Raw genomic sequence first — 26966 nt, 5'->3', positions numbered from 1 at the left:
CCAGGGCAGGCTACAGCTGCGCCCCCCGGCCTGCTGCCCGGAACTCTGGGGCAGGCGAAAGGCTGCGGCTGTGCCACCCGCCAGCTGTCTGGAGGCTCCAGGGCTGAGGGCGCTACGCTGGGGCAGGGAGGGGGCCTGCAGACCTATTATGGGGGGGGGGGGGCCTGGGCTCTGGTGGGGGAGACTGGGGGGAGCTTGCCTCCCCAAGCCAGGCGGCCACCACCGCCCATGCGTGCCTGGGTCTTGTACTCAGCAGGCGCTTTGGCACAACGTGGTGGTGGAGAGTAATGGGGGGACCAGACCCAGCCAGCCCGGCGGGGCCCATAAAAGCAATTTGCTTTTCCTCTTCTCTCCTCGAGCCTGTCCAAGTGTCCCTGCTCCGTACAACCAGCCACTAGACATGCCACCAGGAGTGGGTGGCTGGGAAGGGAAACCTCCACAAGATGATCTGGATGTGAAGAAGGGGGGAGTTTCAGAAGCTCTCTCGCTAGGCGTGTTGCGGTGGGATTTCCCGCAAAGTGGGAGGTGGTCGACTACACCACTGACAGGGCCCTGGGCTGGGACCCGGTGGAGCAGGTGGGCTCAGGTCCCCCCCCCCCATCAACCCTGCAAGGCGACACACATCCTATTAGGCTGCACTGCCCTGACAAAAGGGCATTGTTATGGACTCCAGCTATTAGGCCATGCTGCCCTGGGGGGCGGGAGGAGGGCACTACTATAGACTTTGGCCACTAGGCTGCACTGTCCTGGGAGATGAAGACATTATGATGGACTCTGGGGCTATGTCTACACTGGCAGCCTCTTGTGCAAGAACATCTTGCTCACGGGTTCTTGTGCAAGAAGTCTTGCACAAGAAAACGTCCACACTGCCATGTGCGTGCTGTGCTCTTGCGCAAGAGCTCCCATGGCAGTGTGGACACTCTCTTGAGCAAGAAATCCCTGCCGAGCGTCCACACTGCCCTCTTGCGCAAGAGGGCTTACACCTGATAAAAAAAGAGGTGTAACTCCTGCACAAGGAGCCCTCTCTTACCACGCCGTACTATAAATTTCCTTGCGCAAGAGCGGGTGGGCAGTGTGGATGCGCTGCAGATTCTTGCGCAAGAAGCCAAGAGTGTAGACATAGCCTGGCTGTTAGGCCACCCTACCCTGTTGGAGAGGGGTGCTATTACAGATTCTGTCCACTAGGCCACACTGTCCGGTGAGAGACAGGGGAATTGCCAGAGACTCTGGCTGCTAGGCCACACTGCCCTGAGAAAGGGATGTTGTTACAGACTCTGACTATTAGGTTATGCCACCTAGAAAGTAAGTGGAACTGACATAGGTGGGCTAGGATGCTATTTGAATAGTAAAAACATCAGAACGGCCAGACGGGGTCAGACCAAAGGTCCATCCAGCTCAATGTCCTGTCTGCCCACAGTGGCCAATGCCCGGTGCCCCAGAGGAAGGGAACAGACCAGGGAATCCTCATGTGATCCCTCCCCTGTCACCCATTTCCAGACAAGCAGAGGCTGGGGACACCATTTCTACCCAGCCTGGCTAATAGCCATGGATGGACCTAACCTGCATGAACGTAGCTAGCTCTTTTTTGAATCCTGTTAAACTCCTTGGCTATGTCTACACTGCCCCCTCTTGTGCAAAAAATATGCAAATGAGGCAAAGCATGGAATATTGCTGCACCTCATTTGCATAATTAATGAGGCTCTGTTTTTGTGCAAAAACCCCCTCTTGAGCAAGAGCCGTTCTTCCTGGAAAAGAGGACGAATGGCTCTTGCACAAGAGTGGGGGTTTGTGCAAAAAGGAGCCGTGTAGAATCCTCACTTGCATATTTTTTGCACAAGAAGGGGCAATGTAGACATAGCCCTAGTCTTCACCACATCCTCTGGCAAGGAGTTCCACAGGTTGTGCGCTGGCTATTGATGCCTGCAGCATGACCTGAACATTCAGAATTGTTTGGCTGCAGAATGGAAAGCTCTCTCATAGGGATGTAAGCAACTAGTGACTCGACTAGTTGCTCCCCTCTCCTCTTTGCTGCCTCTATCAGAGAGAAGTAGGAAGGGGAGAAGAGCAGGAGCTGATGCTGGGGGAAGCTTGCTTAAAAGCCAGTTCCCACCAATACCGTCTCCCTGGGGAGGGGCAGGGACGCAGTGGGGAACTGGCAGCATTTCCACCTTTGAAGTGCAGTGAGAGTGGAGCTCTCGCTACATTTCAAACGCAGAAACACCACGGGGAGCACGTCCCCCTGTTGGCCCCGTACCCCTCTCCAATGGGGCTTCTGCGTTTGAAATGTAGTAAGAGCCAGCAGGGCTCTTAGTACATTTCAAATTCAGAGGCATCCTTATCGACTAATCGATTAGTTGATGCAAATTCCATTAACTATTCAATTAGTTGATTAATCTAAATTGAACATCCCTCCTCTCGCATTAGAGAGACAGATGCTGAAAGGCCGTCCCCTTGGTCAGAGATCCAGCCGCAGAACCACTGTTCCTTGTTCAGCAGGGTTGGTGCAACCAGACACTATGTCCTTGCCTTGGAAGCGGGTAGCAGTCATGCCCATGACCTGACGCCGAGCTCTGTGTAGCTTGAAAGCGTCTCTCTCGCACCAATGGAAGTTGGCCCAATATAAGATTCTACCTCACGCACCTTATCACTGTAATACCTGGGACCGACTTGGCTCCAATACACGCGTCCATGGCCATGAGCCACCGGCTGGGATCTCCACAGCTCTAGAATAGGCACAGGACTGTTTGATGCACAGAGACCTCGGAGAGAGTCATGAAAATACCAAGGAACCTAAAAGCTCCTGCTGCTCATCCCACCTGAATGTGGCCATTTGCCATTCTCGTGTGTGCCACAAGGTGGTGCCAGAGAGATGATTTCAGTCCCTTACCCTGGGCCTGGGGGAGTTTCACTCTGGAGGAAGAGAGACCCTCGGGGTGGATGGATGGTCCTGAGGGATGCTGAGCAGCATGGAGGCCCAGGGAGCCACAATGGGGCATCCAGATTTTCTTTTGCACCCTTGGGCCTCCCAGCTCAAAAGTCATGTTCTTGGCTCCCTCCGGCAGCCAGCTTCATCTGCCCCTCCGGCAGGAAGAAAGTTGCTGCTCTGCCGGGTTAACACCTATACAGCAGTGAATGTGGGTCTGGACTGGTGCTGGGCTGGCGTCTAAAAGCAAAAGTGCCTGCTTTTCCATTCGCCGAGGCGTGGGTAACTCCACGGGAGTCCTCCTCAGCGCCCTGGTGCAGGGGAGTCAAAAATCAGGCCAGAACCTTTTCTAAGCTGACCTATTTCTCTGATGCAGGAAAAGCGAGGAGGGGGTGGGGGAACAGGCCAAGCCCTTTCTTAGCAGCCCAGTGGGTTGGGATGAGAAAGGAAAGTCGCAAACCAAACAACCTGTGTGTCAGTCCAGGAGGAAGCCCTAGAATAAATTCACATCTTAATTATTACTCCTCATTGGCTGGCTGGCTGCCGTAGAGCTGGGATTAAGGGTTTAAAGGTATATTGCTTTTTAGAACATGCTGGATCACCCTTGCTAACTGACCCCCTTTAGTTTACTAAACCTCTTGTGTGGACTAGGGATGTGAATGGGTAACCAGTTAACTGGTTAGTGGGTTTCCCAGGAGCAGTCCCCCACCCATGCAGCTTTTCTGGCAACAGAGAAATAGGTCAAGGCTTTGGGGATATTTTTAATTTTTGGAGGCTGCAGTACTTTTGTGATGGGTTTGGGGATTTTTGAAGCTCGGGAGCTTTTCAGAGGCAATAGACCAAAGGCTCTGGGGATTTTACTGAGGCCTCTGAGCCTCTTGCAATTTTTAATTAAGATTTAAGATGATTTTTTTTGTCTGAGAACCTGGAAAAAAGTTGTTTCAGGGGGAGGGGCTGAAATCAATTTCTTTTTTAGGAATTGCAGAAAATTGGTAAGGGAAGCCAAGAGACTAAGAGAAATCTCTGGCCAACAGAATGAAGGGCAATAAAAAGTAGGGTTGTCAAGCAATTAAAAAGATCACCCGGGACGCCTTTCCAAGAGACGGTGCTGCACCCAGCCAGGGTCAGCTGGGGACTCCAGCTGACCCCAGGCTCAGTGCAGCTGCCCCTTGGAAATGCATCAGTGATGTTTCCAAGGGGCAGCATCATGGGAGCCTGGGATCAGCTGGAGTCCCCAGCTGACCCCGGCTCCGTGCCTCCTTCCTTGCATTGATCACAGGTCTTAAGGCAGATCAATTGACAGCCCCAATAAAAAGCTTTTTTTAGATCATGAACAAAAAGAATCCGGAACAGATCGTTTTCCATTCTCCACCTTAGCACGCCTCCGGCATTCCCCTGCCCTTAGTCTGTGTCCGAGAGCTGTGACACGGACCAGAAATTGCCTCTCCTCGGCAGAAGAACCCATGTTGAATTGGCTAGAGTGACTGGTGTCCTGGGGGGACCTGCAGGGCCTCAGAGGGAGAAAGCCTGCAGACGAGGGAGCAGTTTCTTCTGCGGGGTCGCTGAACTGAACCCCTGGCTCAGAGCAGCGTGTCCGGACAGACAGCAGAGGGGGCTGCTGCTGCGAGACCCCCCCCCCCTTTGCCAGGAGGGGCCCTGGGCTCTGACTTTCCTTTCTCCCAGGCTGGCCTTGGAAAGACTCTTCCATTTGTGACGCGATTCCCCGCCCAGCCAGCCCCGGGCCCCGGCCCGCCGGGAGCCTGCGTCGCCCCCCAGGCTTTGCGCTCAGGCCAGAGCCCCGCTCCCCCCGCCCCGAGGCCCCAGGGTGCCCCCAGGCCCCGGGGACCGAGCCGCGCGCCCGCCCGGCTGCGCGCAGCTGCGGCATATTGATGAGGGGGCCGGGCGCGCAGCGCTCGCTGCAGAGAGGCGGCCGCCGGCCCGGACCAGCCCCGTCTCCGCGCAGCCAGGCAGCGGCTGCCGAGCCCGCGGCGCCTCCTCCAGCCGGCGATGCGGAGCTGAGCCCGAGCCCGGCTGCCCGGGACCCCCGGCCGCCAGCCCAGAGGTGCCTGCCACGGCCCTTGTGTCCGAGGTAGGGGGGTTGTGTGGTTGTTGTGTTGTGTTGTGTGCGCGCGCCCACCAGCGGGACTGGATGCGTGTGCATGGATGTGTGTACAGGAAAGGCTGGGTGTGTTTGTGCACAGGGTGTCAGTGGTTGTGTACGGGGGTGTTTGTGTGTGTGTACAGGGAGCTGTGTTGTGTAAGGGGACTCGGGGTGTGTGTGTGTGTGTGTACACAGAACAGGCTGTGTGTTTGCAGGGGCGGTGTGTGTGTGTGGAACAGGGTCTCTGTGTGTGTGTGTGTGTGTGTACCCAGAACAGGCTCTGTGTGTACCCAGAACAGGCTGTGTGTTTACAGGGGGTGTGTGTGTGTGTGTGTGTGTGTGTGTGTGTGTACCCAGAACAGGCTGTGTGTGTGTGTGTGCGTGTACCCAGAACAGGCTGTGTGTTTACAGGGGCTGTGTGTGTGTGTGTGTGTGTGTGTGTGTGTGTACCCAGAACAGGCTGTGTGTGTGTGTGTGTACCCAGAACAGGCTGTGTGTGTGTGTGTGTGTGTACCCAGAACAGGCTGTGTGTTTACAGGGGGTGTGTGTGTGTGTGTGTGTGTGTGTGTGTGTGTGTGTACCCACCCAGAACAGGCTATGTGTTTACAGGGGCTGTGTGTCCATCCAGAGGGAGGCTGTGCGGGTGTGCGAGGACGCGGCATATTCCCTGGTCCAAGGCATGTGCAGGGAATGGTGTGTTGCAGGCCTTGATGCTGAGGTGGGTCAGGGGGGCTGTGCTGAGAATGCAGTGAGAGGGCGCCTGGGGCCTGGGGATCGGTGTAAGGCGGATGGTGCAGAGGGATTTCATAGCTGTATGATGGCTGAGAATCCAGGGTGTATGTGGAACATGGGGGGAGGGGGGAGCAGATGTCAGTGTGCCTGGGGTGGGGGAGGAGGCTTTGTTGTGCAGCAACGAGGCTTTCTGGGAGCTGGCAAGTGCACACGGAGGGGGCTGTGTCTGCAGTGAGGTAGAGGCCTGTGTGTGTGCGTGCATGTGGGCTGGTGTTGGATGTGTGTGGGAGTGGCTGTTCAGAGAGACAAGAGCGAGTGCATGTGGAGGAGAGAGGAGAGGAGATGGGGGTAGGTGTGCAGGGAGGGGAACTTGTTAGTGTGTGTGAGCATACGGGAGGTGGGTGTTGTGCGTGGAGCCTGCGGATGGTTTGGCTGTAATGGGGGGGGGTGCATGTCCCCAGGGATGGAGAGGGTGTGTTTTTGAGGGGCGGGATGCAGTATTGCTGCCCGGCACTTAAAACAAGGTGACCTGACCTCACTAGTGCAGTCCCTGGGAAGCCCTGACGTGCTCATTACAAAGAGAACAACATGGTGCCGGGTTCTCTGCTTGCCGAACAGGGAGGCAGAGGAAATGCTGGTGGTGGAGCTCTGAAAGCCAACAGCAAAGTGACAGGGACACTCCTTCCACCTCTCTCCTTCCTCTCTGAGCACCATCAGTGTGCAGGATCTGATGCTGGAGGGAGGCTGTTTGCCCAGGGTACCCCCCCTCCCCCTTTCTGGAGTGGGATGACTCAGCGGGCACTGGCTCTGCAAGGAAGGCATACCATGGAGATCGTGGTGGGAGTTTGAAACCAGGAGCGAGCTAATGAAAGTCGAGCACAGTTGGGACTGGGGGGGAGGGGGGGGAGAATTCTGTTAACCAGAGAGGCGAGGGCGAGCGGAGGAGAAAGGAGCCCTGAGCTGACCGGTGTGGGAAGGTTGGTGCAAATCCAGAAGCCGATGGAGATGGCAGAGGGGTCGATTACCTGCGGTTCTGGGGGATTCTCCATCTCTGGCAATTTCAAAATCAAGATTAGTTTTCCAAACAAGATCTAGTTCAAACAGGAGCCATTTCAGGGGCACTGTTGTCGGCAGGAGGGCAGCCTTGATGATTACAGTGGTTCTTTCTGGCCTCAGAATCTTTACATGATGCTCATTTATGGGACATTTTCTCTTGAGCTTCCGCGTCTTTCTGTTCTCCATTTTCTATTGCTTCTGTCATGTCACGTTTGGCAAAAATGGAACTTGAGATTTGCTCCGCAGTGAAGCAGAGTGTCGGAATTTCTGCTCTTGTTCACCTGCCTGCCGAGATGCTAAATTGGAGGGCATGCTTGCTGTTGGAGTGGACTCTTAAAGAGCAGGGTTTAGGATAAATAAGGGGGAAATTCAGAACCAAGGGCCAGAAAGACCAGTGAAGTGGTGTTATGCTTTGTGACCTTATTGTGCAGGAGACAAGTGGATTTCCCCATGGTGTGTTGGCAGAGATGCAAGGCAGTGAAAGGACAGGAAGTCTCATGTACACATTGGGGTTGCAGTCTTGAAAAGGGAGACAGATACCAAAATGATGGATACGAGGGAATTTCCCCCCATAAGATATAATGGTCCTCTCTGCATGCTCCCACCACTCCTGCTCCCCCGTTCCTGCCAGCGCCTCCTGAGTGCTGGAAGAAGCACACGCAGAGGGTGTGAGCCGTGCAAAGGGTGATGTAAGAGCTGCAGATGGGGACTGGTATGGATGGGATTAGGGTCCCCTATTGGTGGGTGTCGGATACATGAAATGATGGGTAGGAAGGAGACGTAAGCAGGGTACGCTGACAGAACTGCTGTGGGTCCAGGGCTGGAGCAGCTGGAGAGGGTAGGTCAGGTGCGGCAGTGGCATGATAAAAGCTGGTGTAACGAGCGCTGCCTGCGTGATGTCAGGCTCTGGCGCCGCTGTGTTAGTTTCCCCTTTTATGAAAAATACATTTATTCCAAAAATTGTTAAAATGAGTCTTTCTAGTTCCTTCATGTAAGAATTGCCCGATGCAGAGAACTAGGAATTGCCTTAGAAAAGCATAGGAATCCTTGCCCATTGGAATAATCGCATCAGGCCAACAGCCCCATATGTGCTGGAGGCTTCACTTAGAATAGGGGTGGGCAATAATTTTTGATGGGGGGGGGCACAACAAGAACTTAGTCAAGGGCTGCACTCTCCCATGATGTTAATGGAGGAGGTGCAGGGTCTGGCATGGAGGATGGGTGCAGAAAGGAGCTCAGGGTAGGGACTTGGAGTGCAGGAGGGGGTCTGGGAGGGAGTTTGAGTGAAGCAGGGGCTGTGACCTGGCGGAGGGCTGTAAGAAGGGGTGCAGTCTGGGAGGGGATTGTGATCTGGGGCAGGGTGCAGAGGGTTTCCTTTGTGACCCGAGGCCATGAAAGACTAACCAACCTGCAGCATCCAGTGGGTTACAAAACCGTGCTTAGTTCAGATGTTGCTTAGTCTAATTGGGTTGAGAATTTAGACTGCATGCTTATCTTTTTTTGCGTGGGGGAGGGTAACTACTGTGACTTTTTGCCTATCACTTATAATCACTTAAATACATTTTTGTAATCGATACCTGTATTTTGATGTGTCTGCGTACCAGTGAGCTTTCCATTGTTAAAGTGGTGAATCAATTAATGAACTTGCATTACTCAATAAAGAGTCTGGAGCATAGCAGGCGGGGTATTCAGGAGGCACCAGCTGGTGGAGGGGGGAATTTGGCTGGTGCCTTGTGTGATTTGTGAGGGGCTTGGGGAGCAATCGTACATCTTGTTGGGTGTGGAGAACCACATGTGGTTGTCCTGTGTGGTAACAGCACCTGGTGGGGTTCGCTGCTTGTCGCCAGTAAGACGATGTAAGAGACAATCCGGATAATAATTTAAGGGGCCGCAGCAGTGCCACAGTCCCAGGTTGTGTGCCATATCAATTGATATCCTCGTTTTTAATCAAAATGTCATGCAGTACCATGTGCAATGCTTTACAGATGTCTAAGTAAATTGCTGCCTTTATCGATCACGTTTATAATCTCATAAAAAAAGATATCAGGATATGAGACAGGATGAATATTCCATCAATACAGGTTGATTTGCATTAATTACACTATCCTCCTCTATTCTTGATTATTTGAATCCCCATCTGTTCCTTAGTTTGCACATTTTTTTGTATGACCGATGGACAGATTGTATTTGTTAATTGTGTTAAGTTTTTATGCTGGGCCTAGGAATGTTAGGCTCGGGACATTGGTTGAGGAATGAATTTTAATGGCTGAACCTTGACGCACTGCCAGATAAGGAATATATATGGAGAATATGGATGTAGTGTATGTGGACATACGGATAGATGTATTTATGACACCACCTTATATTTAAGCATAATTATGTTTTTTTAATATGTGATAGCCTGGCCGTTTTAAATTTAGTGCCACAATAGGAACACACTTGTATTAGGGCTGTTACAGTTACCATTGTTGGTTATAGGCTGAGTGTTTTGCATAGGGTTGCCAGATGGTTTCAACAAAAATACCGGACATACTTGACATTACATTGCAATCTACGTTACATCTTATTTAGAAAATATCAGACATTTATATTTTCTCATTTATATTTTCTCAATTTGTTTTCCGAACAGAAAGCTCAAATACTGGACTGTCCGGTTCAAAACTGGACACCTGGCAACCATCGTTTTCAGCATTGTTACGGTGCGTTTTACAAAACTACGTGTAGGAGAAGTAAAACAGAAGTGTGGAGTGGTGACATTAAAGGCCTCATTTTTATATACAATTGCTTTTTAATTGGTTACTATACAGTACCATTTGTTTATTCTATAGTTTACACCTTACTGCTGGTTGTTGCTTTTTGGTATAAGCTTTTTTTGGCCAGTAAACAGGGATAGCTGGCTTTTTTGTTTTATTGGTAATGCTACTTTGTGCTACTCCAGTAGTTGACAGAGCCAGCTGTTTTTAATGGATGCTGTTTTTTTGAGATAACCTACTGAATGGGCAGTAACCAATTTATTAGATGTTAGGATTTAGCATTGGTTCTTAGACATTGAACAAGATTGTTTTGATTAACATTTGCCTGAGTTAGGATACAGTGTTACTGACTTTAAATTGTGACTTATGCTAACAATGATTTTGTCTATTTAATGTATAGTTACTAGGCAACTTTCTGTTTACCATTTTGGTGGTGGTTGTTGGCTGTTTGTTTTTTATCTTTGTGATGTTTAAACAGTTTAGCAGTGTTATACATGTTGTAAATGGTGTACATAAATGATACAATACAGCAATAATTCAGTGATACAACAGTACTACTGATTGGCAATTTAAATGGTCATATATGGTAGATTGAGGTGCATCTGATTGGTGGTTTTTTTAATTTATAAAACAGTTTTTTAAATAATTGGTCATTGTTTTCCTGTATATCATTATTTTTAGGTGTTTTTGTGGTGAGATGATTTTTTTTGGTGTTTTTGGATTGTAGGATGCAACCTTAAAAAGCTTAAATTAGTTAACAGATGAAACATTTTTGTTATATGTGTTTGTTTTACCTTTTTTGTTTTGTTTTTAGTAATCCAAAATGTAATATACAGATTAATTCAGGTTGGTTACCCTGTTATGGGAACACATTTTTTACAGTACAGGCTATAACTTTGCAATGTTGAATAGACATTTATTTACATTTAAAATACATTACTAATATTGAATACTAAATCTAATATTTAACTGCTAAAATAGATGCTTACAGACTGTTGTGAGAAGGTGTATTAATTTTTCATTTTGAGCACTCTGTTTTAGCAGGAAAGATAGTAGCATATTTTTACAAAGCTTTTTAGATAATTGCTTGTGATATCAATTTTAGTTTTGTTAACTGTTTAGAACATTAGCACAAACAATTTGTTTTAAGAGAGTTTAAGAGAATAAAAAATAGATCAGAATGCATTTTTAAATACAGGTGATAAAACCATCATGAAATTTAAATGTACGTTGATGCAAGTACTTTGAGGATATTTCTGTTTTCTGACCCTTGACTGTGTTGGGAAATAAAGTTGGAAGCCTGTTGTAATAGTCTGATTAGCTTCATGTATAAATTGTTATTTTTTAACCATTTAACTATGGCATTCTTATAATTATATTTAAACAAATTCAAACAAATTTATAAAAATTAACACTTTGTTAATATGACATTTACCTTCTGAGGTTTTCCTTAATGTTTTTCTTTGATTAAAAAAAGAAAATTGTAATTAATTAACAGACATTTTTTGGTTTGCAAGTCAAGCACCTGGCCCATGCTTCCGGCTCTTTCTTTCTCCTACGGCAGGGTTGGGGTGGGGTTACAGGCAAACAAACTGAATGCAGGGGCACCTTGTTGAGAGCAACGTGCATGATTCTCAAAACTGACTATTCATAAAACTTTGTTTCAAAGCCTCTCTGATTTGCACTGCCCGGTGCTGTGCTCTCCGTATTGTTGTGGTGTCTGGCTGCCCTCTGTCTCGGCCCTCCACCCTGCCCCTTGCTCTCACAGATAGCATGGACCACACCACAGGCTGCCACCGCCATGGGAATGTTACATTCACTGACTTCTCATCTAGTCAGCAGACTCCCAACCCTTCCCCTGAATCACCCAAATGCGCATTCAACCCCCACTCTGCACTTGTTCAGCCTGTAGTTGAACTGCTCCTTGCTGCGGTCAGGTTGGCCATCTACGGTGTCATGGGCCACGGGAGCACGGGGTAGGCTGGGGTGCAAAGGATGATTTTTGGCGTTTCCACCTCTCCGATTCTAATTTTCCGGCCTGCGACGAGAGTTCCAGTTGCCGTCTCTCTGGGAAGGCCGGAGTCCTAATGATGCACGTCATGCACCTCCCACGTTGATATTGATGGAACGGCCCTTGTGGTCCCCCAGCGCCTGCAGCACCACAGAGAAGTGCCCTTGCGGTTTATTAAGTCCTTGGAAAGGCGGTCGGGTGCCAAGATGGGCATGTGTGTTCTGCCTGTCGCCCCACCGCAGTTAGGGAACCCCATCGAGGCAAAGCCCTTCACCAGGGCATCCACCTTTCCCAGAGTTGCAGCAAAATGGTATAGATTGCCCTGGCCACGTGTAGTCCCCACCCACTGCCACTTGACTCCTGGTCACCGGGGCTCTGTCGCCTGGGAACAACACGCCAGACCATTCTTGTTGCCGGAGCACAGAGTCCCAGTTTTTAGAGGTTCGATCTTTAGACGAAATTCAGTTCTTTTTGAGTGGTGTGATTAGCGTGTGTTACAATTTACTTAAAGTAATCGTTAATCTTTCTACAGTAAAAAATGGCCTGAACTGATTTTGCTCAACTTCCCAGAAATAATTAATCTCTGTCTGACAGCAAATACAGAAACTGCCAGGTCAACGTGCAGCATTCAGAAAGCAGTGAGCAACTCCCAACAGTTTGCAATGAAAGTTTTGATGAGACCTTCAGTATCAGCAGGGCTACTCTTTCCACAGTAATGCACTGAGTCCTGCTGAAACCAAAAGTGTATGCGTGCCGCTTACTAGCCGTTGTTACTGACTCCGAGTGTCCTTTCTGTTCCAGATTATCCCACTTGAAGAATACTATTTCACTTCAGGTGTCTAAGATGGAGGCCCCTCTGGTGAGTCTGGATGAGGAGTTTGAGGATCTGAGACCCTGCTACACTGATGACCGAGAAGAAAAGTCCCATTGTTTTTATGGCTCATCTCCCCACCATCTGGAAGACCCCTCCTTTTCTGAGCTTGAGAACTTCTCTTCTGAGATTATCAGCTTCAAATCCATGGAAGACTTGGTGAATGAATTTGATGAAAAGCTGAATGTCTGCTTCCGGAATTACAATGCCAAAACCGAGAACCTTGCTCCTGTAAAAAATCACCTCCAGATCCAAGAGGAGGAAGAGAATTTTCAGGATGAGGAGTAAGTAGACTAGAAAGTCTAATAATACATTTAACCCCAGGGCTCTGTCTAGACTGCCCCCTCTTGCACAAGAGAATATGCAAATGAGATGAAGCGGTGAATATCATTGTGCCTAATTTGCATACTTAATGAGCCGCCATTTTTTGCGCAAAGGGTTTTTGCACAGAAGGGAGCCGTCTACATGGCTCCTTTTTGCACAACCCCCCCCCCTTGCGCAAGAGCTATTCTGCCACTTTTTTCAGGAAGAACAGCTCTTGCACAAGGGGGGGGGGGTTAGTGCAAAAAGGAGCCGTGCAGATGGCTCCTTTTTGCGCAAAAGCCCCTTGCACAAAATGGCAGCTCATTAAGTATGCAAATGAAATACAGTGATAGTCACTGCTTTGCCTCATTTGCATATTCTCTTGCACAAGCGGGGGCAGTCTAGACGTAGCCAAGGAGGCTTTAATTTCTTTTAATGCAGTGAGTCCTCATAAACCTGGCCAAAAAAGGAAAAATAAGAACTACATGAAAATAGGATTTCCAGTAGATCTATTTTCAGTTTTTCAAAATTTTCATTGGATTTTTAAATATTTTTTTGTCAAAAACATGAGATTACTATTTTGATTATGATTTTGATAAACTTTGATAAAAACAATGGGTAAAGAAGTCATGAAACTGTTTGCAAAAAACGAAAACAGTTGAATAAGTGAATCGTTTTTTGAAAAAATGTTTTCTTTGGAAAAAGGCCATTTTTAATGTTTTATGTTGAAAAAAATTGCAGTGTCTGTACTCCCAAAGTGATAACATCGAGGCCTCTATGTTACCAGTGAGACTAAGGCCATTTTCTGCACCACAGCGAATTCATACGGTACGTTGTTGATCGTAAACTGCTTTAATGACGTTAATTGTGCACATCCAGCAGAGCACGCCTATAGTTGGCGCTCTTGCCTGAGCAAAGAGAGAGGGGTCTATTGTGGGGAGCTCTCCCATTGTGTAGCAAGCCCCCCTGCTCCTGGTTGCTGTGGGGCTGGGTTGTGATGCATTAGCTGTTTGCTATCTCATGATGCAGTTCTTTCTGTCCTCTCCTCTCATGGACTTTGCTTCATGCCATTTTTCACAGCCCTTGTAAACTGCACCCGCCAGCCCTGCCTGAAAGTCTGGCTCCTGAACTGCTGAGCTGGTTATGAGCGCTATGACCCTAAAGCAGCTGGTCCTGCAGTATTTCATGAGGGGGGAAAAAGCAATTCAAGGTCTCTGTGGGTATTCACAGAGCAGCTGCGTATGCTGGACCAGGAAACAGGCACTGAATGGGGGACTCTCATGATGGTGCATCTATGGGATAATGAGCAGTAGCTGCAGAACTCGTGGATGTGCAGATCGACCCTCCTGAAACCGTGCGGCACTTGCCCGCACGTTGCAGCACAAGGGCACTAGGGATGTGAGAGGTAACCAGTTAATCGGTTACCCAATAAGCATCACTCTTAATGGGTGATGTGTATGCGGTAATGGTTAACCGTTACCTGGGAATGGTCCCCAGCCCACGGTCCTCCCCAGAGCTGGAAGCAGCCAGACTGGAGCAGCCCCTGCTTATGGCACAGGGGCCTCTCCAGCCCAGTCTTGCTGCTCCCCCTGTTTAATCAGTTAACTGGGTAAACTTACCGGGTTAACTAATTCAATGGGATTTTACATCCCCAAAGGCCACCAGAACGAGAGCTGGCCTCACTGTTGGAAAGCTGGTGCTGATTGCCATGTGGTAGCTGGCCGCTCTAGACTGATACCACTCAGCTGTGAATCACTTTGGCTTTGGAAATTTCACTAGGGGGGTGGTGGTGATGCACGTGTGCAAGGCCGTGAAGGACTCTGACTCTCGGCAATGTGCAGGAGGTGGTTCCGGGCAGTGGGATCCCTGAATTGCAGTGCGGCAATAAATGAACCACATACTCCAATTTTGGCCCCAGACCATCACGGGACAGAGTTCATCAACCGAAAGAGCTACCTCCCCATTGCACAAGGAAATCGCCAGGGCTGGTCTCAGTGCAGGATGCTCAGGGAGGTACAGGTTCGTGTATTTTTAGGAACCCTGGACTGTGTAGAAAGCTGCACACTGGGTCTTTCTTTCAAGACCAGAAGATTCCAGTGGGGTGCGTGGAATTGCCTGCCATGGTCCCGATGGGCCCTGTGCGGTGTCTGAAGCCTTACGCTGGAAAACTAGACAGCATCAAGAAGTGCTTCAGCGACAGGCTCAGCAGCTGCCAAATGACCACTGATTAAAGGGTCCCTGGCTCAGCCTTTTCGGCAGGTTAGATTTCAGTGAGGAGACTATTCCTGTGGTCATTGCAGCCTGCCGTGCAGTGCAGAACAGCCGTGACACGAAGCGGGAAACGTTCCTGGGGCGGAGCACTATGGCTGATCAACTGGCTGCTGATTTTGAGCTACCAGATACCAGATCAGGGAGAAGGGCTCACCAGGGTGCTGTTCACGTCGGGGAGCGGGGCTCGCCAGGGGGCTATTCGGGAGGGAGAGTGGGGCTCGCCAGGGGGCTATTCGGGAGGGAGAGTGGGGCTCGCCAGGGGGCTGTTCGGGAGGGAGAGTGGGGCTCGCCAGGGGGCTGTTCGGGGAGGGGAGCGGGGCTCGCCAGGGGGCTGTTCGGGTCGGGGAGCGGGGCTCGCCAGGGGGCTGTTCGGGTCGGGGAGCGGGGCTCGCCAGGGGGCTGTTCGGGTGAGGGAGCGGGGCTCGCCAGGGGGCTGTTCGGGTGAGGGAGCGGGGCTCGCCAGGGTGCTATTCGGGAGGGGGAGCGGGGCTCGCCAGGGTGCTATTCGGGAGGGGGAGCGGGGCTCGCCAGGGTGCTATTCGGGAGGGGGAGCGGGGCTCGCCAGGGTGCTATTCGGGAGGGGGAGCGGGGCTCGCCAGGGTGCTATTCGGGAGGGGGAGCGGGGCTCGCCAGGGTGCTATTCGGGAGGGGGAGAAGGGCTTGCCAGGGCTCTATTCAGGTCAGGGAGACTTTGAAGGAGCATTTTGACAATGATTTCTATAAATGCACTCGATGTATTGGGATCCATCACTGAGCCCGTCCATTCCACCAGCCCAGGGTTCCTCCCTTTGCTTTGCTGTTGCGCACCTGCAGATCGGAACACATCCGGATGTGGGTCTGCAATCAGCTCTGCGTGGGAAGCCTCAGCTAGAGGATTGCCTGAGTGTGAACCCAACATTATTTTGTCTGGTGATGTATAGAGATCTATGCAACAAAAGCTCATGAAATTCACCCCCTGCCTCAGTGCTTTTGGTTCCCCCCATTGCCATTATGAATTGCACAATAAAATTGGGTTTTAGAAAACAAAACACATGTTTATTCCCTGCCAAAGGTAGATTTAAGTGATTATAAGGGATGGCAAGCAGAACAAAGCTAATTGCTGAGCAAATGCAACAAAACACACGAACCAAGCACAACACACGAAAGAATACTGGCTCCAGATAATGATTTCTGGCCCTAAATGTTGTTTTAATCAGGCCACAGAATTTCTTGAAGGTAAAATGCACTGAGTGCAGGTGAAATCTCCAGCTGTCATTTTCACCGGTTACATCTTTTTCATCTGGGTTCAACCCCAAGGCTTATCATAGTTACTTTCTTTTTTCAGGTGTTTTTCAGCAGCCTTCTTTTTTGAGAGGCAACACAGGGAAGAAATCCCCAGATTAACTCATCCCCCTGGCATAAATAGATTGTATTTGTGGCAGGACTGCTTTGTTTCCTAGTTTAACCATCCATCCCCTTTCAGTGGAAAAAGTCTAGCAGATCAAGATGGCGTTCTCTGCCAGGTGACATGATCCTGCAGTATCAAAGCAGTATCCTAGGAAGCATCTCAGGAAGATGAGAGATTAGTATCTTTAGAATGCTATTGTCCTTCCTACTGGACCATCCGGGCTGATTAACCTGCTGCCTGGTGGCTGTTTCCCTAGGTGCAAGCACTTTTTAAATGGATATCTATTCCATATTCCTAATTTCAGATACAGAAATGATAGGTGCATGCACATATGATGATCCTATCCAGTAAATCATAACCTTTCCAAAGATAACTCACATGATCCATAAAATCTATACATTAGTTAAGCCATATCTAAGTATAAGCATCTCTATCTGAAGAGTGGGAGGCATTTGGATCTTGCACAAAAAGGGTTTTTTGCACAAAAAGGAAGCATCCACACTGCTTGTTTTTGTGCCAAAATCCCTTGCGCAAAAATGGCTTGAATAGATTATGCAAATGAAGCATGACAAAATGCTAATCAGTGCTTCATTTGCATACTCTCTGCCGGCAAAAACCGGAAGTATAGACAAAGCCTTTCAGTTGGTGACAAACACAGAGTGAAAGTTTCAAACCAAGGAGAACTTTTATCTGTTTTCACAGATCTGTATTACTTTTCTTATATAGCATGGATTCGAAACATTCCCCAGAGAAATGGTATAAACCTGAGGGTGTGTCTAGACTACATGGCTCTTTACATCAAAATGGCCGCCGTGCTGTGCCGATCACCTGATTGTCAGTACAGTGCAGTAGTCTAGACAGGGATCAGCTGACCCCAGAAACCTTTGCCGTCAAATCCTGTAAGCCTCATTTCTCCGTTGACGGAGCCACGTAGTCTAGACAAACCCTGAGTCAATGCCTTTTACTCCCCTTTCCAGTGTCAGTAAATATTGTATTAATATTTGCAAGAAGATCATGATGATTTATAGCTGACTCATAGATTTGTTTTGCATCTTTGATTTGTTTAACATCTTGTTCAGTCACCGAGAATATAATAGATTGTGCCCTGATATTTCCATTTCCTTTATGGTTCTCCCTTTTTGATGTTGTAAAATTGGAAAGGGTTCAGAAAAGAGTTATAAGAATAACCTGAGATCTGGAAAACCTGTGTTGTAGCGAGAGACTGAAGAACATCAGCCTGTTTAGTCTGTCCAAGAGAAGGATTAGAGGTGACTGGATCACAGTCTATAAGTATTTATGAGTAGAAGAGATTTCTGAGAGCAGAGGGCTCCTTATAATCGCAGACAAAGGCAGAAAAATGTCCAGCGGTTGGAAGCGGAAGCTAGACAAATTCAGACTAGAAATCACACCATTTTTTTTAATAGCAAAGATATTCAACAATTGGTTTGGTCAGTCTCTTAAGCTTTCCAACCAGTACTGGGTATCTGTTGCAAGCTAGGCAATAGGTCAAACAGAAGTTATGGGCTTGATGCGGGAATTATTGGCTGAGGTTCTTTGGCTTGTGTGGTCAGACTGAATGATCATAATTGTCCTTTCTGGCTTTAAAATATACGAACACTATTTCAGGGCTGTTTTTGTACAGGGCACATGGACACGATGCTTTTTCGAGGTGCATCCGGCTTTCCTTTAGCTGGCCCTGCCTGACTGCTGTTAACAAGTTCTCTCTACTTTCAGGGTCTGGGGTGCTCTAACAGACAATTACATCCCATCCATCACCGAGGACTGGAGGGACCCCAGCATCGAGGTGCTGAATGGCAATATTTCTGACTCTGAGGTACTTTCTAGACTCTATTTTTTGTATTACTTGCTAAAAAAAAACCCCAACAAGTTCTGGGTCCCTATTTGCAGCTTGACAAAGAAAGAACATAAGTGCGCAAGATGAGCTGATGTCTAGCAGCAGCTCTGAGAAATAGGAATAACAGAATGTTAGATTGGAGCCTCCGTCAGAGCTTGGAACAGATCTCTTGTCAACTGCATGAACTGAGGTCACCATCCCTTGATGACTGACAAGCATGTGTTCTGGGGCACTACAAATGAAAGAGCCTCGTATGTACGTAATGGGAGCCTGGCCAGCGCGGCTGCTGTTTGTTTGAGAGTGACGCTGCGGGTGTCCGTACCACCTTCCACCATGACACAGTTAGAACGATGAGGAGCCGGTACCCGCCTTCTGCACAGTGCAGATAGTGATTGGTGATTTCTACGGCACAGCACACAGCCCTGCAGGGAGTCCGCTGGCTCAGGCTTCCGAAAGGTCCGGGTGGCCGTGGGGCTGGTGTGTTTGCTTGTTTCTAGAGCTGGCCAGAAATGCAGTTTTATCTCCACGATACATTCCAACGTTTCTTTCTGTTTCGAATTAGAACCTGAAACTAAAACATCAAAATGTTCCGGGAATGGAAAACTTCAAGGAGATTGACAAGGGTGGGCCAGGCAGAAAAGGGCACGTTTCTAAGAAGGGTTTGCCATAGCATCGTTCTGAGCCCACGACAGACAGGCGAAGGGTGCCCACTTGGATTGGATTTTTCAGTGCATCAGTGGGTAGGGTTAGAGGAAAGGGGGTTGGGTCGACTTCTGACAACCACAGAGAGTTGGGAAAGTTAGCTCTCAGCAGCCAGGCTGTGTGCGGCTAACGGAGGAGTTGGGAGGGGGCTAGAAATGAGGAGGGCGGAAGAGAAGGAGAAGGAAACGTGCCTGTGGGGAGGGGAGGGGAAGAGAGAGAGACGGATAACTGCGCACTCTCTTGCCTTTCCAGGGGCACGTGACCCCAGATCTTACACCAGCTCAAGGTGGCCCAGGGCCCTACCAAATTCACCCTCCCTCCTGGCCAGTTTCACAGACACGGGATTTAAAATTTGGTAAATTTCACATTTTCAGTTGTTTCCACTTGAAATCTCAGGGTGTTGGAACCGTGGGGTCCCGGCCCAACGGGAGACTGGGGGTTGCCAGGGGATTGCCACCCTCACTGGACTCTGAAGGCAGCAACCGCAGAGCGTCCTGCAACCGCAGGAGGTTCCAAGAGGTGTGGGGGGGTCTGATCTTCCCTCTGCTGCTGGGATCACTCAGCCAGGGGCTGCTTGCTGCTATTCCTGCCCAGCTTGGGAGGGGCAAGAGCTGCCTCCTCCCTGACACAGTTCCCCCCCCCCGGCCCTCTCATGCTGCTGGCCAGTCCCAAACAGCGTCCTGCAGCAGCGGAAGGCCCCTGGGGGAGGTCTGGGCCCCCGCCCGCTGCCAGAGCCGTCTGCAGGGGAGGGCCAGTCCCTTCCCTCCACTGCCCGTGGGAGCTAGGAGCCCCCCCGACGCGGCGTTCCCAGGAGCAGGGAGAGGTTAGGTCACAGGCCATGACCCATGTTGTGAGATTGGCAGGGCCTGAGTGATCGGGCAGCCGAAGGAGCTTCCTGGCACGCCGGGGCGGGAGAGGGGCTCCCATGTTAGCGGAGGGAGGCCTCTGGGACCATCCTCCTATGAAGACTCCTTAGCAGAAGTCACCCGGAGGTGCTGGTGGGGGCAGCAGGGCCCTATCCCTGAGTGGCCCCCACCTGTCTGTCACTCCAACACGGGGCTGGCTTGCCAGCTTCCCTCCCATTCCCTGTGCCGTCTCCAAACCCAGCCTTGGTCCAGCCCGCGGGGGGGCCAGCTCGGCTTCCTCTGGAGGCAGGGAGGGGCAGCGGGAGGCTGAGGCAGGGACGGACGAGCCAGGGATGGACTAGTTGCTCGTCAGGGCTGGGGGCGAGGGGATCAGCCCTTCTTCGGACTCAGGTGCGCCACAGACCCTCTGCAGAGCCCGATCGCGAGGCAGGGGCCATCCTCCAGCCCTGGAGATGAGGAAGCCGCTAGCTCTGTGTGATTGTGCATGAGGAGGAGGCCTACAAGGGGAAGCCTGTCTCCCCTGATGGCAGGTCGGGGGGGGGGGGAGGGGGGAAACGTTTAGCTCAGAATACCGTAAACCAATACAGAATACAGAATTTCAGCAAAATAGAGACAATGGATTTCAGGAAGGCGGATTTTGGTAAGTTCAGAGAGCTGATAGGTAAGGTCCCATGGGAATTGAGACTGAGGGGAAAAGCAACTGAGGAGAGTTGGCAGTTTTTCAAAGGGACATTGTTAAGGTCCCAAAAGCAAGCTATTCCGATGTGTCAGAAAGATAGAAAATATGGCAAAAGACCGCCTTGGCTTAAGCACAAGATCTTGCATGATCTAAAAATAAAAAAGGAGTCATATAAAAAATGGAAAGTAGGACAAATTACAAAGGATGAATATAGGCAAACAGCACAGGAATGCAGAGGCAAGATTAGAAAGGCAAAGGCACAGAATGAGCTCAAACTAGCTACGGGAATAAAGGGAAACAAGAAGACTTTTAATAAATACATTAGAAGCAAGAGGAAGACCAAGGAGAGGGTAGGCCCACTGGTCAGTGAGGAGGGAGAAATTGTAACAGGAAACTTGGAAATGGCAGAGATGCTCAATGACTTCTTTGTTTCGGTCTTCACTGAGAAGTCTGTAGGAATTCCGAACATAGTGAATGCTAGTGGGAAGGGGGTAGTTTTAAAAGGTAAAATAAAAAAAGAACAAGTTAAAAATCACCTAGAAAAGTTAAATGCCTGCAAGTCACCAGGGCCTGATGAAATGCATCCTAGAATACTCCAGCAGCTGATAGAGGAGGTATCTGAGCCTCTAGCTGTCATCTTTGGAAAATCATGGGAGACAGGAGAGATTCCAGAGGACTGGAAAAGGGCAAATATAGTGCCCATCTATAAAAAGGGAAATAAGAACAACCCAGGAAACTACAGACCAGTTAGTTTAACTTCTGTGCCAGGGAAGATAATGGAGCAAGTAATTAAGGAAATCATCTGTAAACACTTAGGCTACGTCTACACTGGCCCCTTTTCCGGAAAGGGCATGTAAATTTCATGAGTCGTAGTAGGGAAATGCGCGGGGGATTTAAATATCCCCCGCGGCATTTAAATAAAAATGTCCGCCGCTTTTTTCCGGCTTTTAAAAAAGCCGGAAAAGAGCGTCTACACTGGCCCCGATCCTCCGGAAAAAGTGCCCTTTTCCGGAGGATCTTATTCCTACTTTGAAGTAGGAATAAGATCCTCCGGAAAAGGGCACTTTTTCCGGAGGATCGGGGCCAGTGTAGACGCTCTTTTCCGGCTTTTTTAAAAGCCGGAAAAAAGCGGCAGACATTTTTATTTAAATGCCGCGGGGGATATTTAAATCCCCCGCGCATTTCCCTACTACGACTCATGAAATTTACATGCCCCTTCCGGAAAAGGGGCCAGTGTAGACGAGCCCTTAGAAAGTGGCAAGGTGATAGGGAACAGCCAGCATGGATTTGTAAAGAACAAATCATGTCAAACCAATCTGATAGCTTTCTCTAATAGGATAACAAATCTTGTGGATAAGGGAGAAGCGATGGATATGGTATACTTAGACTTCAGTAAGGCGTTTGATATGGTCTCACATGATAGTCTTATCAATAAACTAGGTAAATACAGCTTAGATGGGGCTACTATAAGGTGTGGGGGCATAACTGGCTGGATAATTGTACTCCGAGAGTAGTTATTAACGGTTCACAATCCTGCTGGAAAGACATAACAAGTGGGGTTCCGCAGGGGTCTGTTCAATAACTTTATCAACGATTTATATATTGGCATAGAAAGTACGCTTATTAAGTATGCAGACGATACCAAGCTGGGAGGGGTTGCGACTGCTCTGGAGGATAGGGTCATAATTCAAAATGACCTGGACAAATTGGAGAAATGGTCTGAGGTAAATAGGATGAAGTTTAATAAAGACAAATGCAAAGTGCTCCACTTGGGAAGGAACAATCAGTTTCATACATACAGAATGGGAAGCAGGGGTGGATATAGGGCAGGGCGAGCGGGGCAGCCACCCCGGGCCCTGCGCTTCATGCGCCATGGCAAAGGGGAGCCCCGTGAAATTGGGCTGCCCTGGGCCCTGCAAAATGGTCATCTGCCTCTAATGGGAAGCGACTGTCTGGGAAGGAGTACGGCAGAAAGGGATCTAGGGGTTATAGTGGACCACAAGTTGAATATGAGTCAGCAGTTTGATGCTGTTGCAAAGAAAGCAAACCTGATTCTGGGCTGCATTAACAGATGTGTTGTGAGCAAGACACGAGAAGTCATTCTTCCGCTCTACTCTGCACTGGTTAGGCCTCAGTTGAAGTATTGTGTCCAGTTCTGGGCACCACATTTCAAGAAAGATGTGGAGAAATTGGAGAGGGTCCAGAGAAGAGCAACGAGAATGGTTAACGGTCTAGAGAACATGACCTATGAGGGAAGGCTGAAGGAATTGGGTTTGTTTAGTTTAGAAAAGAGAAGACTGAGGGGGGAACATGATAGCCGTTTTCAGGTATCTAAAAAGGTGTCATAAGGAGGAGGGAGAAAACTTGTTCATCTTGGCCTCTGAGGATAGAACAAGGAGCAATGGGCTTAAACTGCAGCAAGGGAGTTTTAGGTTGGACATTAGGAAAAAGTTCCTAACTGTCAGGGTGGTGAAACACTGGAATAAATTGCCCAGGGAGGTTGTGGAATCCCCATCTCTGGAGATATTTAAGAGCAGGTTAGATAAATGTCTATCAGGGATGGTCTAGACAGTACTGGGTCCTGCCATGAGGGCAGGGGACTGGACTCGATGACCTCTCGAGGTCCCTTCCAGTCCTAGTATTCTATGATTCTAACCCAACTGAAGCGCCTCCTTGGATTGCTGGGTTAGTCAGCGTCTGTTCTCTGATTGGGGCACAGCACATGCGAGCCTCCTCCGCTCTCCTGCCACCGCCTCCCCAAGACAGGCAGGGCACAGCCCTTAGCCGCCTCCTCCTGGATCCCTCAGCTACCCGCCTGCCCGTGCACAGCCCTGAGCTACTTCCTCTTGGGCAGGGCTAGGAGGGGGGCCCATGCACAGCTGCTAGCTGAGCTCTGCCTGCATTCTGATATACACCCCGGCCACTCGCTGCCTCTAGCTCCCCTCCCAAGTACAGGAATCAAACTGTACTTATGCCTGCTGCTTGGAACGGAACTCCAAGGCACCCCAATACAGGCCACGCAGGGCACCGTTTGCCCCAAGGCTGGGCCTGGGCTTGATAGAAACGTGAGTGGGAATAAACATTGCAACAGCGAGAATGGAGCTTTTAACCCCAACTGGCCGTCGGCTTTCTTTTGGCGCCGCCGCCTCACTGGAATGCCAGTGCTGAGAGCTGAATGTGCCACACCACGGCATCGCTCCGTGAGCTCGTCGGCACGCGGGAGCCCTGAATCAATGCACCTGAACCGCAGCCTGGCGTGTTCTCCTGGCCTCGGCAGGAAGAGCTTTTGTGCTTCATGCTGTGACCCTTGTGCCAGGCAGAGCAGGCAGCCACAAGGGCCAGGCCCAGTATGTACGAGTTCCTCCTTGACAATACGCCACCACGCTGACTTGAGCGCCCGTCCAGTGACCTGGGCCCCGTGCAGATGCCCCGGAGGCTCCTCTGAGGGGTAGCACGTCCCTTTCGCAAGCACCGAGTCAGGGAGCAGCAAAGACCCTGCTCTCAGAAGGACCAGCGTTACATTGGGAACCCCCCAAGCAGGGTCGTAAACATAAACCTTGAGCAAAAGGCCAAGCGCCAAGTAACTTGGGCAGCGTCTCGTCCCGTAAGGTTTTAGGGCCAGTAATTGAAAGTCCTATTAACATGCCCATCCCTTCGCTGCACCCCACTCAGTTGCTGTTTATGATCCATTCAGGCCCACAGTTCAGAGGAGCATCTGCAGAGTTCACCTTTCCCCCGGAGGGACGGGGGTGTGATGGGTTGGGTCACAGAGCTCCCCACGAGACTGGCACCCAGCGTGGTGCTTGTACCACTAAACCTGTCTAGCTGCTCTCTGAGGAGCTCCGTCCCCCTGTCGTGCTGGGCCTGAAGCTCTAGTCTCCGCCAGCCAAGCCCCAGGATTGGGGTAACCGCCTCCAGCAGAGTAACACAGACACTGCGAACAGCTCAGCTGTGGGAGGGCTCCGTTACAAGGCCCTGACAGCCCCAGATAGGGATCAACCCCCCAAAGAAATCTGTCTCGCTCTATAGAAAACTTTTACGCAGAGAAAGGTCATAAAGTTTGCTCCCTTTATCAGTGCAAGAGAGATCTGCACAGCTGTGGTCCCCCTCTCCCGATAACCATTATTTACCCTGGGTTTGATGATAAACAAAAGTGATTTTATTAAATATAAGAAGTAGGAATGAAGTGGTGACTGACCGATCAAAAAGCCTGTCTGGGGAATCAGTCCATCTTACTTCTGTGCCTGTGTGATTCTTGTATGTGAAGTGAGACATGTGAAATCCAAAGCTGCTTATCAAACTAGGTCTTCTAGTGAAAGACATTAGTGGTCAGTAAGGCAGATCAGAGTTTTCACGGGCAATAGTCAGCTGGACCCCACATGCGCGGCTTACGCCTCCAGCCATTTGCGCCCTTTTGCTCACGTGCGTGGTCCGGCTCCCAGCAGTTCCTCGATTGCATTGTCTCAGCAATGTGTTCACTGTGCAAACGTACCGTCGGGGCACACCGAAATAGGGAAAGGAGGCTGAGGATGTTCCTCTTCGAGACTCTGGCGCCAGCCGTTGCGGCACCGCCATTCTCGGTGCCTGTGACAGCAGCACCGCCAACCACAGCACCGACCGGCACGGCGCCGCCAACTCCGGCACCACCACCATCGGTGCCGACTTCTGCACCAAGTCTCACATACTCCAACTGAGCCGATGCTGGCACCGTACATGCCATACAGCCCACCGGCACCAAAGAAGACAAGGCACAAATCTGACTCTGTGAGACATATAAGCCCGGCACCATCTTTGGCACTAACTTCTCCACATTCGCCCTGTTTAAGAGAGAGTGACATGCATCATGGTCTACATGACCAAAACAGGCACTACGGGTCTAGATATCATCCCTCACCATCTCCCCACAGAAGATATACCTCTCGCTCACCTCCGCCATCCTTGAGAAATTCACCAAATTCTCCACGTTCCCCCAAATCTCCCAGTACATTATCGTACTCCTCCCAGGAGTGTCTTTTCATATAGATAGTCTTCTCCTATCTGATCAGAATTCCGACATCACAGCCCAACACTACCATTACTATCCTCATCTTAGCTTGGCACAGCACCATTAGCAACAGCCAGACTATGGTCCACCCTGTTGCCACGTACGCTTAGTCTCTTGTGCCCCAACTCCCCACCCCCCGTCCCTCGGCAGGGACCTCTCTCATGAGGATCTGCTCAAACGGGAGGTCCATCGACTGCTCAACATTGGAGCAGCAGAAATGGGGCCTGAAAGGTTAAATGCCAGGGGTTCTACTCCCATTACTTTCTCACCCCAAAAAGGACGGGAGGTTGGAGGCCTATTCTAGACCTCGCGGATTGAATCAGTACCCTCTAAAGCAGCAATTCAAAATGGTGACCCTAGTATCGATAATTCCCGTGTTGGAGAAGGGAGACTGGTTTGCAGCCCTCGACCTGCAGGAGGTCTATTTTCACATAACTTATTATTATTGGGGTGTATAGTAAAGGGGAGTGGCTTTCAGTATTTCAAGGTATTACAAAGTATTACAGGATGAAGTTTAATAAAGAGAAATGCAAAGTGCTCCACTTAGGAAGGAACAATCAGTTCCATACATACAAGATGGGAAGCGACTGTCTAGGAAGGAGCATGGCGGAAAGGGATCTAGGGGTCATAGTGGACCACAAGTTGAATACGAGTCAACAGTGTGATGCTGTTGCAAAAAAAGCAAATATGATTCTAGGTTGTATCAACAGGTGTGTTGTAAGCAAAACTCGTGAAGTCATTCTGCCGCTCTACTCTGCACTAGTTAGGCCTCAGCTGGAGTACTGTGTCCAGTTCTGGGTGCCACATTTCAAGAAAGATGTGGAGAAATTGGAAAGGGTACAGAGAAGAGCGACAAGAATGATTAAAGGTCTAGAGAACATGACCTATGAAGCCAGGCTTCATGAACTGGGCTTGTTTAGTTTGGAAAAAAGAAGATTCAGGGGGGACATGATAGCGGTTTTCAAATATCTAAAAGGGTGTCACAAGGAGGAAGGAGAAAATTTGTTCCTCTTGGTTTCTGAGGACAGGACAAGGAGTAATGGGCTTAAAGTGCAGCAGGGGAGGTTTAGATTGGACATTAGGAAAAAATTCCTAACTGTCAGGGTGGTCAAATATTGGAATAAATTGCCAAGGGAGGTGGTGGAATCTCCGTCTCTGGAGATATTTAAGAACAGGTTAGATAGACATCTGTCAGGGATGGTGTAGATGGAGCTTGGTCCTGCCTTGAGAGCAGGGAGCTGGACTCGATGACCTCTCGAGGTCCCTTCCAGTCCTATGATTCTACGGTGTTCTGTCCCCTCTCAGCACCAGTCCTACTGTTGGGCAGACCCTTGCTTTCCAGTTGCCCATCCACCAGCAGAGAGTGTTGGAGGTCCAGGGGCTGATAACGGGGATGGATGTGCAAGGCTGGT

The 26966-nt window shown here is 49.7% G+C and overlaps 1 protein-coding gene across 3 annotated transcripts in view; it reads left to right on the top strand.

Moving 5' to 3' along the window:
• The first annotated feature begins 4586 nt into the window (after positions 1–4586).
• FEZ1 (fasciculation and elongation protein zeta 1) overlaps positions 4587–26966 on the top strand; it is a 71267-nt gene continuing 48887 nt past the window's right edge. Inside the window, exons 1-3 of one of the 3 annotated variants that reach the window (XM_075909460.1) lie at positions 4587–5012; positions 12378–12731; positions 18143–18242. In XM_075909460.1, coding sequence (XP_075765575.1) covers positions 4813–5012; positions 12378–12731; positions 18143–18242 — 654 coding nt within the window. In that variant the 5' untranslated portion in view covers positions 4587–4812. The remainder of the gene's footprint in view (positions 5013–12377; positions 12732–18142; positions 18243–26966) is intronic. The other 2 variants (XM_075909461.1, XM_006122298.2) reach the window with 2 other exon arrangements.

The sequence above is a fragment of the Pelodiscus sinensis genome, chromosome 26 (genome assembly GCF_049634645.1).
Source record: "Pelodiscus sinensis isolate JC-2024 chromosome 26, ASM4963464v1, whole genome shotgun sequence".
NCBI lineage: Eukaryota > Metazoa > Chordata > Testudines > Trionychidae > Pelodiscus > Pelodiscus sinensis.
This window is presented reverse-complemented; position numbering and strand designations above follow the sequence as displayed.